Source organism: Gymnodraco acuticeps, unplaced genomic scaffold (assembly GCF_902827175.1).
Source record: "Gymnodraco acuticeps unplaced genomic scaffold, fGymAcu1.1, whole genome shotgun sequence".
Taxonomy (NCBI): domain Eukaryota; kingdom Metazoa; phylum Chordata; class Actinopteri; order Perciformes; family Bathydraconidae; genus Gymnodraco; species Gymnodraco acuticeps.
Window position 1 is genome coordinate 2,525,676 of NW_022989890.1, and position 16,265 is coordinate 2,541,940.

Here is a 16,265-nt window from a genome sequence, read left to right on the forward strand (position 1 = left end):
TTGAATTACACTTTTTCATCTCTATCTTAGCTATATATAGCTCAGTGAAGCAATGGTTTCAGTTGCTCGGATCAATAAAGCAAGCTAGCTTAAGCACGGGCTTATAGAGCTGCAGTGTCCTTGTGTGTATGGGTCAGAGAATCTTTAACTGTGTGAGTCTTTTTTTCTCATATCGTGCTTTGCAGTTAATATGACATTTCCCCTACGAGACTAAGATTTCCCCTAAGATGTGCCAAACTACAACAAGAACAAATAAATAAAACCTTAACTTAAATGGCTACACACTGCACATTACATCATTACATGTGAAACTTAAAGAGGCACATATGACTCCGCATGAATCCTGCTGCAATGAAGTTAAAGTTAGAGATACACAAGAAAGTGCCTGCAAATAGAAAGTTAAAAAGTGCCTGCAGACTTCACTTGTTCGATGAGTCAATTACCCACAACTTCTTTGGCTTCGACTGGAAATTCACCAATCTGCATCTAATGCTGCCGCTGCTGCCGAGATGAAAGTGTCCCTGGAGGCTGGAGCAAAGGGCCAAACGACACATGTGCATACACTTTTAAATGCATGCACACGTAGAGTTACTGTAGAAAAACTAAAAAGAGGAGACTTTTTGTAGACACGTGTGCGTGTTTGTGTTTTATGTGCCTGCTGGGTCAAAGTGGATTCATTAGATTCTGAAAACCAATTACTTCTGCTAATCATTCAATAAAGCCCACACGTGGACTTGTGCACTATCCTGAATATTCAACAACTCCCTTCTCTCTTCTCAGATTAAAAATAAATTGTGGTCAACAGGGTAACAGCATGAAGTTATAAGCAATGCAAGATAATTAATCATAGGAATTCATTAAGTTGCAAGCAAGAATCTATCAAAGCAGCTCCATGTTCCATGTTCAATACAATATTAGTTTAGTTTATTTATTTTCTTCGAGCGTGTAAAACCAAAGAAAATACAAATGAAACAAAAGATGATACAATAACAAAACGAAATATGTAATTAATAATTGAATAATCTGTAGTATCATTGTCTGATATCAATAAACAACAACACTTTAGCTAATTACACGTCCGAAAAGGGGTCGGAAGAAGTTTACACTTATTTAATCCGACCCCTTCTCCCTTTTTTTTTACATTTTTTTTTTTCTTTTTACATCTTAATATATGTTAACAAACAATATCAATGTATACTTTAACCTTGAATAATTTATTACATTGCACTTTTTTATTTATTATATCATTTATATAATTATTCATATAATATATACAGGCAAGTTAGGAGAATGGTCTCTATATATTTATATATATATATATACACATATGTACATACACAAATTCATACAAATACAAATTCATAAATAAAATACAAAACAAGAATATAAACAGTTATGGTTTAGCAGTGTCCTCCCTGTACCTTGTGAGAATTGTGTCTTTATACCTCTTTTTGAATAGTTTGATGTTTGGACATCCCTTTAGGTCCTCACTCAAATTGTTCCAGATCTTCACCCCACAAACAGAAACACAAAAACTATATATATATTTATATATATAATATAACAAAGGAAGAGGCAGCGAGATGACATCAATGTTACACCTGTGGTAACTCAATCATGACTATATTGCTGCTGCCTTTCAGAACAAATAAACCGCATTATGGTGCTGGTTAGTTTGGAAGAATTGCATTGTGTAAGCTAACAGTAGCACTAGCCAACACAAAGATGAGTGATCTTGGAGGAAACAAGTTGCAACCACAAACCTAACAATTCCCTGAGGGGGGGAAAAAGCAGGGACAAATTAATAAAAGACACATGAAGTTTAGACTGGCTCCACTGTGTGAGGGCCCATTTAAGACTGCTGAAAGAGTCCCCTGCCATGGAAATGCAATGAATAGAAGAGCTATTACATGTAATTCATAACAATAGCCCCAGGATCTAATGATTGCTCTTCATCCAGTTCTACACTCTGTTCCAAATTGTTGCTATAATTCTTCCCTAAAGCGAGTTAATGTGACAGGCCATCAATAATAATTGCCTTGCAATAAGTGGAAAGACCTTTGCATTATGTTTTAATTTCTTCTGTGCTCATCAGCTTTATGGTGGAAAGGATGTGGAAGCGAATGAGGAAATGGAGAGAAGAGACCCTGTCCTCTTCAATACTTCAATATTTCACCCCCTCAGGGACGCTGTAACTTGAACCTAGCCAAACATATCAACTAACCAATTGCCCTGGACACTTGCCCTCAAAAATATATGTCTTTTGATCATCATATGGTCTAACCTGTTCCCTCCATTTAACGCAAGATCAATAGCAATGGAATAAAGCCGTTACAAATCGCTCCAAGGAAGGAAAATTGTCCCCACCCTAATTTAATTTTCACAAGGTTTGTCCTCGGTCACAAGCAGAATGAATAGGTGAGTGTGGGGTTGAAGACATACAACATTATCTCTGGAGCGCAACCTGCCCTTTTAATACCTCACAATCTATACATCTATATTTAACAGCGTTATAGTGTGAGTCACTGAAACATGTCTGCAAGTTTTATTATCAACTCCATATTTGTTCGCAGTTTTTTTTCTTTCATTCTTAAGATGTGAAGGATGAGAAATTTGGTAAAGATAGATTTGAAAGCCAATAGTGAGTATTACCTATTTGTACTGTTATCATGGCAGCTCTGGTTTTATACTGTGTTCTTCTATATGTTCTGTTGCTTGTGTTTTGCCGCATCTGCTCTTTGCTTCTAAACCAAAAGACAGTTGGAACCAATGAAAAACCTTTTCCATCTTTTGATATAAATGCCAATCAACTCAACGTATTTGTAAAAGAAATACATAGGTTCGTCCAATATTGATTCTTACACAAGTTGACTGAGACGACTGAAGAGCTTCAAGCTATATTTTACTTTGTTGATCGATATGTAAATATAAAACCTCACATTAAACAAAGGATATGTGCTCACCTTCCTCTGCTCTTAACACTCACATATCTCTAAATATCTGTAGAGGTGAGACAAACACGATTTGCATGGATTTGTGTACGTCAGAAGCTGGATTTTCAGACCATTAGAAGAAAATCATCATGGGAAGTCATTACTGTGGCCTCAAATAGGAAGCTCATGTAAGACTAGTGGGTCGATGTTTGAGCTGTCTTACCATAGATCAGCTGGCTCAAGTCCCAGGAGGCCAAACAGGATAAGAGGGGTTCTGTTTTAATGTCTTACTATTCATATGCAGCTTTTCAGCCAGTGCTCACTTGAAAAGGGAGAACTCTTCGACTAATCCCAACTTTTGAACCCTGACCAATCCCTAGCCGCTGCTCTTGAATTCTCCTCTAGTGTGAAGCCAGTGCTATCAACTTCAAGAGAGGAAACACCCTTTGTGTTTAGCTTTAGAGTACCAACCCTTAAAATCACGATGGTTATGTATTACCATGGTAACATCCAATGTTGCGCATTAACATAACTCAAATGGCAACCAGCCCTCTCGTATCACTTTATTAAAATGTTGCTATATCTTCCATGTCATGGTCTACATTTTGATTTAGAGTCTTAAGGTTGTTGGTGCATTTGTTTATTTCTATCATGTTTTCTTCTCAGGAAACAACTAATGGACAAAACAAAAGAGAACTTTCACTCTGCGAGAGGAAGATGGATATTATTTTAGTTTTCCGTGTCCTCTCCACTGGCAGAGTGAGACACTATAGGCATGAATAATTTCTGTCTCCTCTGCAGTGGGCTTTTTTTCTGCGGCAATATCAGGCTACCGGGGCTGGCCACACGAATGCTGATTATGAGAAGTGAATAGTAAATATTTTAAACACCAAAGAAACCCTTGATTCAACCTTTTCAGCTCCACAAGGTCAAAGCTAATTTGCAAGCCATGAAAAAGCATTTGGCACATTTTTGAGCACTCAGTGATGGACGGGGAGAGAGCGTGCATGTGAGTGTGTTCGTGGAAAGGGGGGCGGGATGACATTGCATAGACCTCTGATACTTAGTGAAAGAGTTATTATAGCCATTAAGGTTAGCTGGGCCATTGAAGCAATGTGGGTGTTGGGCATACCTGCCAGCACTTCATTAATAACGTGAATCACAGACTGCAGGTATGCATCTTCCATAATGTAGAGTCAGGATGAAAACCAGAGGAATATTGTGCATACCTTTACACTACAGCAAGTATTAAAGGCATGGGTTACTGTCAAATGTACATTCCTCAATAGAACCGCTGAGTCGCCAGTATGAAATATTTATTCACTAATATTCCTTCAAGGATGACTTAAGGCCTCCATTAAACAGCGGATTAATGTATTTGGCACTTATTCTTACTGTCACTAAGTCAGCGAAAATAAAACGTCTGTTTTTGTAAAATCATATTGAGAGAACCTCACATTTTCTATCTCGCAAACACCGTTTTCTTAATACAGAACATGAGATCCTATTGTGAACAAATGATTATGTAGAGAGAGAAAAAAGTCATTCTCACTTATTTAAATACAGCTTGTTTCTCACCTGTGTGCTGGAAGTTATAAGGGTTATTATAAGAGTGAAATGAAGGCTATTTTTGGCACATCTGTGAAAAAGCACAAGACTAACACCTATTGCATCTTGGCCTCAATCATTCATATTTTTCCTGGCATAAAAGTTCCAAAAGGGTAATTTATGAGCAAACATGTGAATCATTCATTACAATGAATATTAATGTTGGTTTGGATCAGTTTAATATAACCTCCAATTTGTTAGAATACAACATTGCCCCCAGGCCTAATGATAGTTCAGCATCCGGTCGGAGTCCAGCAGCCTCACCGTGCTTTCCCATTGGCCTGTGGTTGCCATGGTAGCTAACAGGGCTTAATAAGACAAAAAGACCTCTCTCTAGGACCTAATTTACAAATCATGTATTAACACTAAAGGTCTTGGAGACTACCCTTTCTTACAAGAACAAGATATGTTTATATACAGTATATATATATTCTTAAATAAAACTACGCCTTGGGCAAGATACTTTACCACAAAATGACTACCTAGGCATGTATACGTAAGTGTATGTAAATTGCTTTGGATTAAAGAGCCTGCAGATACAAATAACATGTTGTATAATGACGGCGAATACATATTCATAAGGATTTTAATATCTTATATGATTTGTAACTTAGGGTTCATTTAGGATGCTAGGTCTAAGGGGGTTGAGAAAAGCTGTCGGTTTTTTTCTTATCTCAAAAAACGGTTTCTGTTTGGAAAGCACCACGTCGTTGCTAAAAGATGCACGACTGGTACGAAGGAGCTCATCAGTCATATGATATGCTAATACTCTGAATACAGACAGTAGCGCTGATCCTACTGTGTATTTGAACTGCACAAGACAACTTTATTAAAAAGACAAAACGTCATGGTGCTGGTACAGCTCCACAGTTGTTTGCTTTCATCCAGAGCCTGTAAAAAGACCTGGTAATAAATCAAGTAGACACATGAAAGGAGATAGTGTAGTATCCTGTGACTAGGGACGCAGTGAAGGAGTCTGATATTTAGATTCCCTGAAGATACACTAAGAGGCTAAGCTTCTCTTGTGTCTCTGCACTACACAAACAGACATCAGACAAGAATTGAGACATGCTGATGAGGAATATCCAACAACATGTGGAAGCGTGTTATCTCAAAGGGTCTTCAGAGAGATGTGAGGGTAGAAAGGAAAAGTGAGTGAGAGAAGAGCAAAACAGAAGCTTGGGTAGAAAGCAAAGCAGCGGAGGAAAAGGTAGAGGGGGAGGCGAGACTCCTGAAGGACTTTGAAGATGGTAATTTAGAGAAAGCAACGGTGAAGAGTGGAAATTATTCGGAGTGAATGTGACTGTGAAGCACCATGTAGAGAGAGAGCCGAAAAAGCAGAGAAAAGGTAAATTATGGAAAACGGACATATAAATGAAAAGGAATGAAGCTGCCTTACAGAACTGCAGAAAAAAGTGCAGACAAATTTAGGACAAAGAAAAAAGATCAGTGTGTAGTTTTTTATATTAATGTATTTTAATACTCATATTCTCATATACTCATATATTAATATATTTATTTGACGGAGCACTATGTAGACATTGGGTAGAGAGAAAGAGAGAGGTCAGACCAAGGACGCTCAACTACCCAACGCTCCAATTTCATTCTAAGTGTGTTCAATACTTATTTTGGGAAAGATAATATACAGTTTTGAATATTTTATCAAAGAGGAAAACAAATATTTGATTTGCTTAATGTTCTAGAAATGGTCAGTTTACACATCACCTTGACACGTTTAGAAAGTATGGTTATGATGCTCTATGACGAGCAAGCTTTTTGGCATGCAGCCTATCACAGCACATTCGTTTTAAATTGACAAGTCACTGAAAAACTTTGATTGACATATCACTCTACTATAGCAGACATGGCGCCATGTCAGCGTTATTGTGGTTGAGTCGGAGCATGTGACAGGACAGAATCACTAGACAAACTGCTATACAACCAAACATGTTTTAACCTTTTCTTTCTCCTTTGTCAAACTGTATAACCTTTGTGTGATCAAATGTTTCACTCGGTCAAAAGAGGGCTTTTAAAATAGTCATCACCATTTCCAGCTGCTATGAAAAATAAAGCCAAACAAACTCTGTCTAACGTTGTTGCTTTTGGATTATAAAGATACATATTACAATTCATGTAAAGTAACATAATCCGTTTATTCAACATGAATAAACGTTTTTATTATACAGGTCGCCTTAGGAGATATAGATTAAAAGGCTACAGCAACTTATATTCTCCCAGAGGTTTTGGATATCCATTCAATTTCTCTATCTATTGCCCCTTATCCAGATCACATTGACACCAACATATCATTTCCCCCAGCCATGTCTTCCAGTTCCTCCTGAAGGATCCTGAGACCCTCAAAAACCAGGTGGGATATGAAATCCCTCCAGCACCCGCCACATGGTCTCCTCCTAGCTGGCTGGAGAACCTCCATACAGAGGCTTCCAGTAGGTAACTAGGTCAGGTGCTGAAACCAACTGGCTCCTTGAGACTCGGAGCCACTTCAATTGGACATTTAGGAACAATTCAATAAGGGGATACTTCATTGTGTTTAAATAAAATCATCTGGCTCCTTTTAATGCAAACTCAGATACATCAAAAGCAGCATAAACTACATTATCAGCATTGGGAACAGATGCTACTTTGATAATACTAGCCTGTTTTGCTCATAATGGCCCAAGCACTTATATATTCCTGTAGTGCCATTCCATAATAACCCAAAGGAAACACTGTCATTACAGTATCTAGGCAAGGGCAGAGAGCTGGTTCAATGGTCAACAGCCACAACAAAATCTACATTGTACTTTCTTAATCTTCGTCCAGAGTCTTCTTACCAGGACACTGGCACAAACACACTTGGAGAAAACATCCAGTCTTATATCTAAAAATGGAGGATACCACTACCCTCCATCTCCATCTGTTAGGTCAGTGAAGCTGTCCCCAACCATGCAATATTGAGAAGGCATGTCAACCAAGACACAAAAACAAAATTCTGAAATTTCACCACCTCAGGGGAAATTTTATCCATCTGGCACATTATTACTTCAGGGCTTTTGACCAACTCAGTGACCTGTACCAGAAGGAAGGGCAGGGCTTCCCCGAAGTCCTCCAAATCTGCCTCCACTGTGTTGGCAGCATTCTCAAATTCCTCAAATTGTTCCCTTTAACGACCAGGTCAGCAGGAACTCTCCCCTGTAGAGATCATCGCTCTGAAGGCGGTCAACGGTTCTTGGGTTGCTGCCATGTCAAGCAGCAGTGACCTTCCGGCTACAACTTGGAGGGTGGAAAACACAATGAACCGCTATCATACAATATCCCCAACCTCGCCCAAGATGAAGCAAGTATTTATCCAGAAATAAACCATATGCTGGTAACTGGTATCTCCCAATGTCCTACAATAGCCTGAGCGTATTCCTCTGCACAAAATTGACATCAACATACCAATACCTTCACCTGATTGGCAGCAAACCAGCCCACCACACTTGACCTTGTGGGCTCATATTATGGGGTTTGTGTGCTAAGTTATCTTTTTACAATTTGGAGAGATATTAACAATAGCATGGGGGTTTTGGTGTGCAAAAGGGAAAGCTTTCTGTGAATGGTATTAATTCAGCAGGATGAAGATGATTTTATTCATACTGCACACTTTAAAATTTGAATCCATAACCATACCTCTCTGCATGCCATCAGCCATGTCATTAGAAGGAGAAGAGCTTGAAATGTGAGAAAACCTCAGTATTTTATGCCTTCCCAGCATTTCTGTTTCAGCCATTTATCCCCATCCATTTATTCATATTTTTTAATTAAAATGCTTTAATATTTATATAAAACAGCATTCAAACCCTTCAGGAAAAGATTCTCTAAGAACACCAAACAGCAGTAAGATGTCCGTTTGGTGGCTACAGAGTTAACTCAGAGAAATAGCCTTTCAAGTCTCAAAGCTCGAACACAGCATAAGGAGTCATGATGAGACATCTCCAGTGGACGGACATTTCTAGTTGGACATGACATTTGCTTCTTTGAGGTTTCAGGGCACAGAAGTGCTGAAGTCTTTGAAATGCCAAAGGGACAGTGAATTGAGTATTTGAGATGATTGACACTATTTGAACAGAAAGGGACTCAGGAACTCTGAATAATGTCCTTAATGTAAAACACATACTGTAACAGGGCACTTTTTGTATTTGTATGTTGTCACAAAAACAGTTGTGTGAGAAAGGGGAACAATTTAACAAAGCTAGAAAGGAAAGATTTTCTTTTACCATCAGATATACTTCAGTTCTCAGTGTGTCCACATGTGGCAGGAACACTGAGTTTGAGGCAGTGGAGACAGAAGTTATAGGACAGAGGAGACATGAGAGTAAGAGGGAAGTGTGAATATATATAGTAGCATGCTAAGGGGGCTGTGGAGATGTGTGGGGGGGGTACTGTACCTCTGTTGCCAGTGACTGTGGGGTCGTGGGTGCCTAATTGAGCGGTAGGATCTGGAGGGATGGGATGTAGGGGGAGAGTGGTGGATGGAGGCAGGGTTGTGGGGACGTCTGGTGGAGGGGACAGACAGACACATATACACAAAAATAATACAACAACAACAAAAATGAATTCATATGGGGGCAGTTAGTTTAAAAAATAAAAACAACAAAAAATGATCAAAACATTTTACAGTGACGGGGAACAAAAAACGGCAACAAGTCCTTAACATAAAGTTGTTGAAAACACACTTTCAGAAATGCAATAATGAGATACTGTTGATGCAACCTGATGCACTACAAGACATACATTCATTCAATTTCTCATTGATTGCATTTTAATGGTGTTTTTAGGGTCAATGTTAACATGAGTCATATTTGAGAAACAATAACGACTTGGATAAAAGGCTGAATTGTTTAGACTTACTTTTTTGCTCCTTAGCATATACTGAATCAAAGTAAAAGCCAGAGAATATTTAGTCTATATTCAGAACTTTTAGGTGGGAGTAGCCTGTGGGTATGTCTCAGGCAAAGTGCAAAGTCTGAGTGATGCGGTATGCACGTGTAACAGAAGTAACAAGTTGACTTCTTCACATTATGTTAGAGACTCAAACCCTTCCTCGTCATTATGATTTAAAAAGTTCTGCCTTTGAATGTAAGAATGATTTCTGTAGCATGTGAATATGAGTAACTGCGGTTCTACTCTGTAAGTATGCAATCTGCACTCTACACCAAATGAAGACAGTGCTTTGACAGAATGATCAGTGCCAATTATCAATGTATGCAAGAAGGATTTCAGGAGAAGTTAGCCAAGCTGTCATTACCATGCTCTTTTTTAACTTCTCACTACAGAGCAATGGTAACATTGTTTCACACAAGGCAGGGTTTCTCACTGTCACAAGTTAGAGCAACAGGAATAATGGGAATGAACCACTGTGTGACAAAGTTAATGAGGTTACACTACCACCTTGGCTTTTATGTTTGTGTCATTCTGCTTTTTATAGTGAGCTTGAGGCTTTTAATTGGCTGTGGTACTCATTCTCAGGGCCAACTCTCCTGCGTGTCTCGTTGACATTTCAGCCTGGGTGTGAATCACTAAGCAGCAAAGTGCACGTCTTCAGGAAAGAGGGTAGAGAGAGAACATCTCCTCGTTGGAGGGGACCATTAAAAAGGTATTTTCAAAGAATTATGACTGCAATTGCAAAAGGCTAAAAGGTCTGCTAATCACTAATGAAGGGTGCCATTTAAAAAAAGAACAGGTAATGAATAAGACTCCTTGACCCTCCAATACCAAATTGCCTTTTTTTTGGTGTACTTTTTGGTGTCAGTTTAATAACATCACTGTAATTAGGGGCACTGGTTATTCTTGTTGTTACATTCAGCTGGCATTTGAAGGAATTGTTAGGTGCACACAGACACCATGGCATGGGGGATATTGATATTGATATACTTTATTAATCCCCGTGGGGAAATTGTTTCTCTGCATTTGACCCATCCTAGTGTTAGGAGCAGTGTGCTGCCATTTTGAACGGCGCCCGGGGAGCAGTGTATGGAACGGTGCCTTGCTCAGGGACACCTCGGTAGCACTTGGTCTTGCCGGGACTTGAACTGGTGACCAAGTCCCTATTGACTTCGCCACCACCGCCCAGGATATTCATTAAACCCCCTTAACTAGTCACTTAGATAAAGCGTGTTTGGGCGAGGGACAGCCTTACCTGTATGGGATTTCACAGCCTTCACACAAGATTTGAATTTGAAGGAAACATATCACAAATATAAGATGGTATACAACTATATTCAGTGTTAACCTGGTTATTTGCTTTACATGTAAATGCAGCACATGTAACATTACATTATTCAAGTAATTATCTTAGTTATGGAACAGCAAACGCTTTCCTATCACAAATGTCTTTATTCAGAATTCACCAAAAGCATTTGCGTCATTTAAATGTCAACATTCAGAGGTTTCCCCATGTTGCTTTGGCCTTGGCTACGGCCATTAGAAAGCAGTTCATGAACTATTGATGGTAACCTTAGCTTCATCTTCCTCCGTCAGGGTTTTACTATAAATCTACAAAGGACACTCAAGAACATAGAGAAATTACTTCTAGCTCCGGCAAAGCATAGCTACCGGCTATGGTTTTTTCTCTCATGTTCATTAGCTAAGATCTACTTTTGAATAAAAGAGCAAATGAGTCACCCCTCTAGTGCATGTAATGATTATAATGTAATATTTTATTGATCCACTTAGGGAAATTCTCTTTTGCCTCCAGTAGTATGTCTCTCTGGCCATACCTACATTCCTTTTTTCTCTAATCGCTCACTACCTACATTTCTAAAACAGGATGATAAGATATGTGTCACGGCTCGGCTCCTTTTTTCAGCATTATTACTTAATGCTAAGAGACAAATGGAAGTGGAGAAAAAAAGCAGCGAGGAAGAGCTATCTATTTTCCCTCACACTGATTCCCTTTTCCCCACCTCCTCTGGCTCTACTTGGAATTACTTATCCTTCCCGGTGATATTCCTGACAACACAGCAGTAAATTCTGCCTCCCTCAGACATTTCCCTCCTGGTATGTGTGTGAGAGTGTATGTGTTTGTGTGTGTGTAGTATATGGGACGCAGGTTTATTTAAAGAAAGGCGTCGGTGGCATTTGTGTCACCTGAGGCGCTTATTCTCCCGTGAGAGATGGCACCACTAATCACTCTTAGCACTAATACAGAATGCGGATCAGGATGTATTAAAATCTTAGCATTTCGCAGTGGTTCTCGTACCTGTGATAGTTAAGACACTCAAGATTTGTCTTTGTTCCTTTATCTTTAGATGTGATCACATGGAACACATTACCCACACATTAGCCTTTCGTTTGAACTCACCATAGACGTAGAGTACATATTCAGCGCTGCTGGTCCCTAGGTGGTTGCTAGCTTCGCAGCGGTAAGTGCCATTGTCTGTCTTGTTGAGCGAAGTAAAGGTGAGCTCCCTCCCCTCTACAATCATCCGGTCCAGGTCAGGAAGTTCACCCCCATCCTTTGTCCACATCACAGGATCTGGCCTGGAAGGTGAGGGGATGTGAAAGAGAAACAAGGCATGATTTATGATCCTGTCTGAAGCATAAAAAGCTGACATCAACTAACACAGAATTTGAGAGACTTACGAAGGGTTTCCTTTGGACATACACTCCAGCTTTAAGTACTGACCCTCCTGAGGGACTACAAGGGAGTTGATGATCTTCACATGAGGAGCATCTAGGACAGGGAAGAAGAATTTAGGATCAGTAATACATTTTTATTAAAGGTGCTCGATAAAGCTTTTTCCTGTCGTGTGATAGGTCTCTCTACATTGGCATATAAAGGCCCTTTTAAGATGAATATTCTATGATTATTTGACCAAAAATACAGTAGGTTCATCCTATTGCTTATTCCTTAAACTCTATCGTTTTGAAAATATCATTATATAGGATGACCCCCTGATTAAAATAAAACATGACAAGTAGATTCATGATGTGTAACTGTAAGAAGACTGTTGAGATCCCATCATTGTACGAAAAGCTTTTTATGGTTGATCATTTTCAGGATTCTGCAGCTGTATACTCATTTTCACTAATTTAGCTACCTGCAATTTTTCTTTTCTGCTTCCATGTCTACAATGTGTGTGTTTGAGTGTGTGCATGTGTTAGTGTGTACACTCACAATGGACCTCCAGTACTTCAGTGGCCTGCTGTGGCATCTGTGCGAGTGCCACATGGTCCACTTTGCAGGTGTATGCCACTCCATCATCATTTCTGTCCACATGCAGCTGCAGAGAGCTCCGGACTGTAAAGGTCTTCCCACTTGCATTCACCTCTTTGGCACCTTTGGAGAAAGTAGCATACTGTCACACATGCAGCACATTCATCTTGCAAGAAGTGAGGGCCACACACCTGCTTTACAAACCAGACTCCAACAGGATCTTCTATCCACATAGAGAAAGGCATATTATGCATTGAAACGCATGCGCCTAAATAGAGTGGTGCAGGAACGAGTCCTAAAACCCGGAAGTGAGTTAGCATTTGACCATTTCTGGTTCCCTCATCTCAGAAAAATAGAAATATGGAAAATAGCTCGAAATAACGTCCGTAGTCGACACAAATTTAAGAGACGAATCACGATTTGTTCCACGAAATTAAATACATCAGCAGTGACCCCACTGGTGATTTCTGAAGAGTTTACGTGTCTGAAAAACGATGTGGCTGAATAGGACTACAGAAGTTGTCGAGGACGTTGTACGTCATTATGCCGAACACGTAAACACTCACGCTAAGTTACAGACACATGCATTTCCTAACATTCGGTCTATATGCTGTCAAATGTATTACCTCTTCGATTTACACACGGCATCTATTGCACGTATGTCCGTCCTGGGAGAGGGATCCCTCCTCTGTTGCTCTCCCTGAGGTTTCTCCCATGTTCCCCTTTAAACTGTGGGGTTTTCTCTGGAAGTTTTTCCTTGTACGATGTGAGGGTCTAAGGACAGAGGGTCTAAGGATAGAGGGTGTCGTTTTTCTCATACTGATATTCTGAACAATCTGTGCTGTTGTATTTGCTGTAAAGTGTCTCTACTGTAGGCTATTTTTATTATGTGTCCAGCACTTTGGCTCGACCAAAAATCGTTATAAATGTGCTATATGAATAAAACTTGATTTGATTAAGTTTGTTTGCCCCTGTTCTGCTTGAAAGCAAGTACCTGCGCTCTTGCAAACTGTTAAAACAAACGCTTCAACTTGTACAATTTTGCATCTATATTTTTGAATATCGATCTTAAGTTGGCGTGACGTTGAAGTCGTGCGACCCTGCTGTATTCGGCTGTAGTTCGTTAATAGCATAACGTTAGCATTTTGATCCTGGCGATTAGATTTATGATTCGAAAATGTTAAGAGTAGGGTAGACATGTGGAGATTAACCAGCTGAACAAAATGTGCATTTATCGAACTAATTTTTTACAATATTCCAAAATCCTATGGAGAAATCCCATTGCTTTTTTGTCGAGGGAACCCTTGCGCAGCTTACTTCCGGGTCGTCCTACAAAAATACGTCATCACTGCACCACTCTATAGTAACTTTACATTGAAACCTTTATCGAGTTTTTATTCATAGAATTATTTTTTTTTTACTGAAAAAGGCTTTAGACAAAAGAATGATAATCAAACAAAAAATGATCAAACAAGAACAAATAAATATAGCGAACATCACACCTCTCCCCGGAGGCTGTTTTGGCATCTCTACAACACATGTTGGATTCCTGCCAGGACTCCACCTGCCTCAACTCTCGATCGCAGGGCTCTTTGAAAGTAACGTGTATATTTACACCGTATGCCTTTTTAACCACTTCTGGCCTCACCTTCCATCTCTGCCTGTGGCTTCGTGGGCTTCACTGCTCCCACACAATGCCTTTCACTTCCCTCCACCTCCACTCTTACTACCGAACAACCCTTTCCAGTCTCATTGGGACACAAACATTACCAGGGAAAATCAGACGTTTGGCAATAACTTCAATCAGCCTTATTGCAAAGTATCATTATACACAGTCCTCCCCATCTGTACAACCTGCTATCCCGGCAACACCTGCCTTGTAATACCAACTGAACAGCTGATCCACCTCTCTACACACATCAGCACCCTAATCACTGCCAAGGCATTGGAGAACTCCTCCAACCCAGCTTCCTCAAATGATCTACATGATGTCCTGACATTTGGCTGGCTCCTTGATCACATCATTCCACTTATTGCTTAATTTGCCACCCAAATGATATGAGACTTAGATAAGCCAAATGTGTTTTATTGAAGTTTCAAGACCGGCCCTCATGACAACAATCTTTGACTTCCATATTAGAGTCCTTTACTGAAGATATTGGCTCGCAATGAATCATCATCCATTCATGTAGTGGGTAGAGAGGCCCTTACAACCAGAAGGTCATACATTTACCTTTTGCAACGCCGACATCCTGGATGTTTAACACCAACCTATTGGTTTTAACCAGAACAATAAACGTTAAAGAATAAACTATCTTCTAGATTTGGGAAGAAATCCTGATCAAATGAATTCCAAAGTAATTTAAGAAACATGGCTGTGTTCAGGTACCAGACGTTATTTTATGATGCCAATTTCTGATGGAGCCTGAGCCTACGCATTTGACATGTTCTCCTAAATTCAGAGTGTTAAGTATGCGTTATGTAATACAAATGACCATCCTCCTCCAGACTACACACTCAAGCCAACTCTCACTGCTTTTCCTACTAGCTGTAACTTAATTCCTTCTACATATCCACCTCCAAGCAGGTATTCTTTTCAATCCCATTTGTTCTACCTTCATTTGGGGGTTGTTGTTGTTCTCCTAAAACAAACCAGCAGTAATATAAATCAAGTTTTACATCAGGAAAACAATACTAACAAGAATATATCCAGTTGTCCACACTAATCTCTATATTAAGGTGTTGCCCTGCTTCGATAAAGTCATGTCCTTTTTTCTTTTCTCTTCATATGTAAGAAAGCATCAGTGCATGTACAGTCTCTCTCTCTCTCATGCTGGCCACCTTTGTTTGTGTCTCCTAAAGAGACTGTTTACGCTCCATATATTTCTCTCCTCTGTGCTCATCTGCTCCACTTTCTAAGCTTTCTCCCCACTGTCTCCTCTCCCTCTCCATTCTGCCAATCAACTTTTCTGCTCAGTCACTTCCTCCCCAACTGAGGCAAAGAGCCCGCCTCCCCTAGAGATGAATGACTGGCAGGTCTGCAGTGTTAGCAACATCCACCTAGACAACAAGAGAGAGGCGAAAATGACTGGATTTCTCCACAAAGAGAAACTCTCAGGAGACAAAAGAGAGGGAGAAAGAGGGGAAGGCTGGATAGAGAGGACATAACATTTCTAATTTTGCGGCATGCTTGAACTGTTGCCAACATTCACCTACTATTTCTATTAGTTATTCCACGTCCTCATTGACTGTTCTGCCTGCCTCTATGTCTCTTCATGGGTCATCTGTATTTCTCCCTCTGTTTGCCGAAGGATCCTTCCGCATATATTCTGTTTTCAAAGTCACCCTGTCTCCCTTTTTCTCCCTCTATTGTACTGTTCATATTTAAATGTTGTTGTTGAGGTTAGTATAAGGGTTAATAAGTGGTTTAACTGAGTTGCATCATAGATAGGTTAAATTACACCCCAATATATCTTAATCAACCCATTTCAAAAAGGTTAGGCTTTTTTTCTTGGCCTGTGTTT

At 39.7% G+C, this 16,265-nt stretch overlaps 1 protein-coding gene across 3 annotated transcripts in view; it reads right to left on the minus strand.

Annotated features, from left to right (window-relative positions):
• The window catches only part of cadm2a (cell adhesion molecule 2a), a 209,173-nt gene that overhangs the window by 14,613 nt on the left and 178,295 nt on the right, over nucleotides 1-16,265 (minus strand). For 2 of the 3 annotated variants that reach the window (XM_034200811.1, XM_034200810.1), the window contains 4 exons: nucleotides 12,703-12,864; nucleotides 12,168-12,258; nucleotides 11,887-12,065; nucleotides 8,972-9,079 (listed from right to left, as the gene is read on the minus strand). In XM_034200811.1, the coding sequence (XP_034056702.1) occupies nucleotides 8,972-9,079; nucleotides 11,887-12,065; nucleotides 12,168-12,258; nucleotides 12,703-12,864 (540 nt within the window). The remainder of the gene's footprint in view (nucleotides 1-8,971; nucleotides 9,080-11,886; nucleotides 12,066-12,167; nucleotides 12,259-12,702; nucleotides 12,865-16,265) is intronic. The other variant, XM_034200812.1, reaches the window with a different exon arrangement.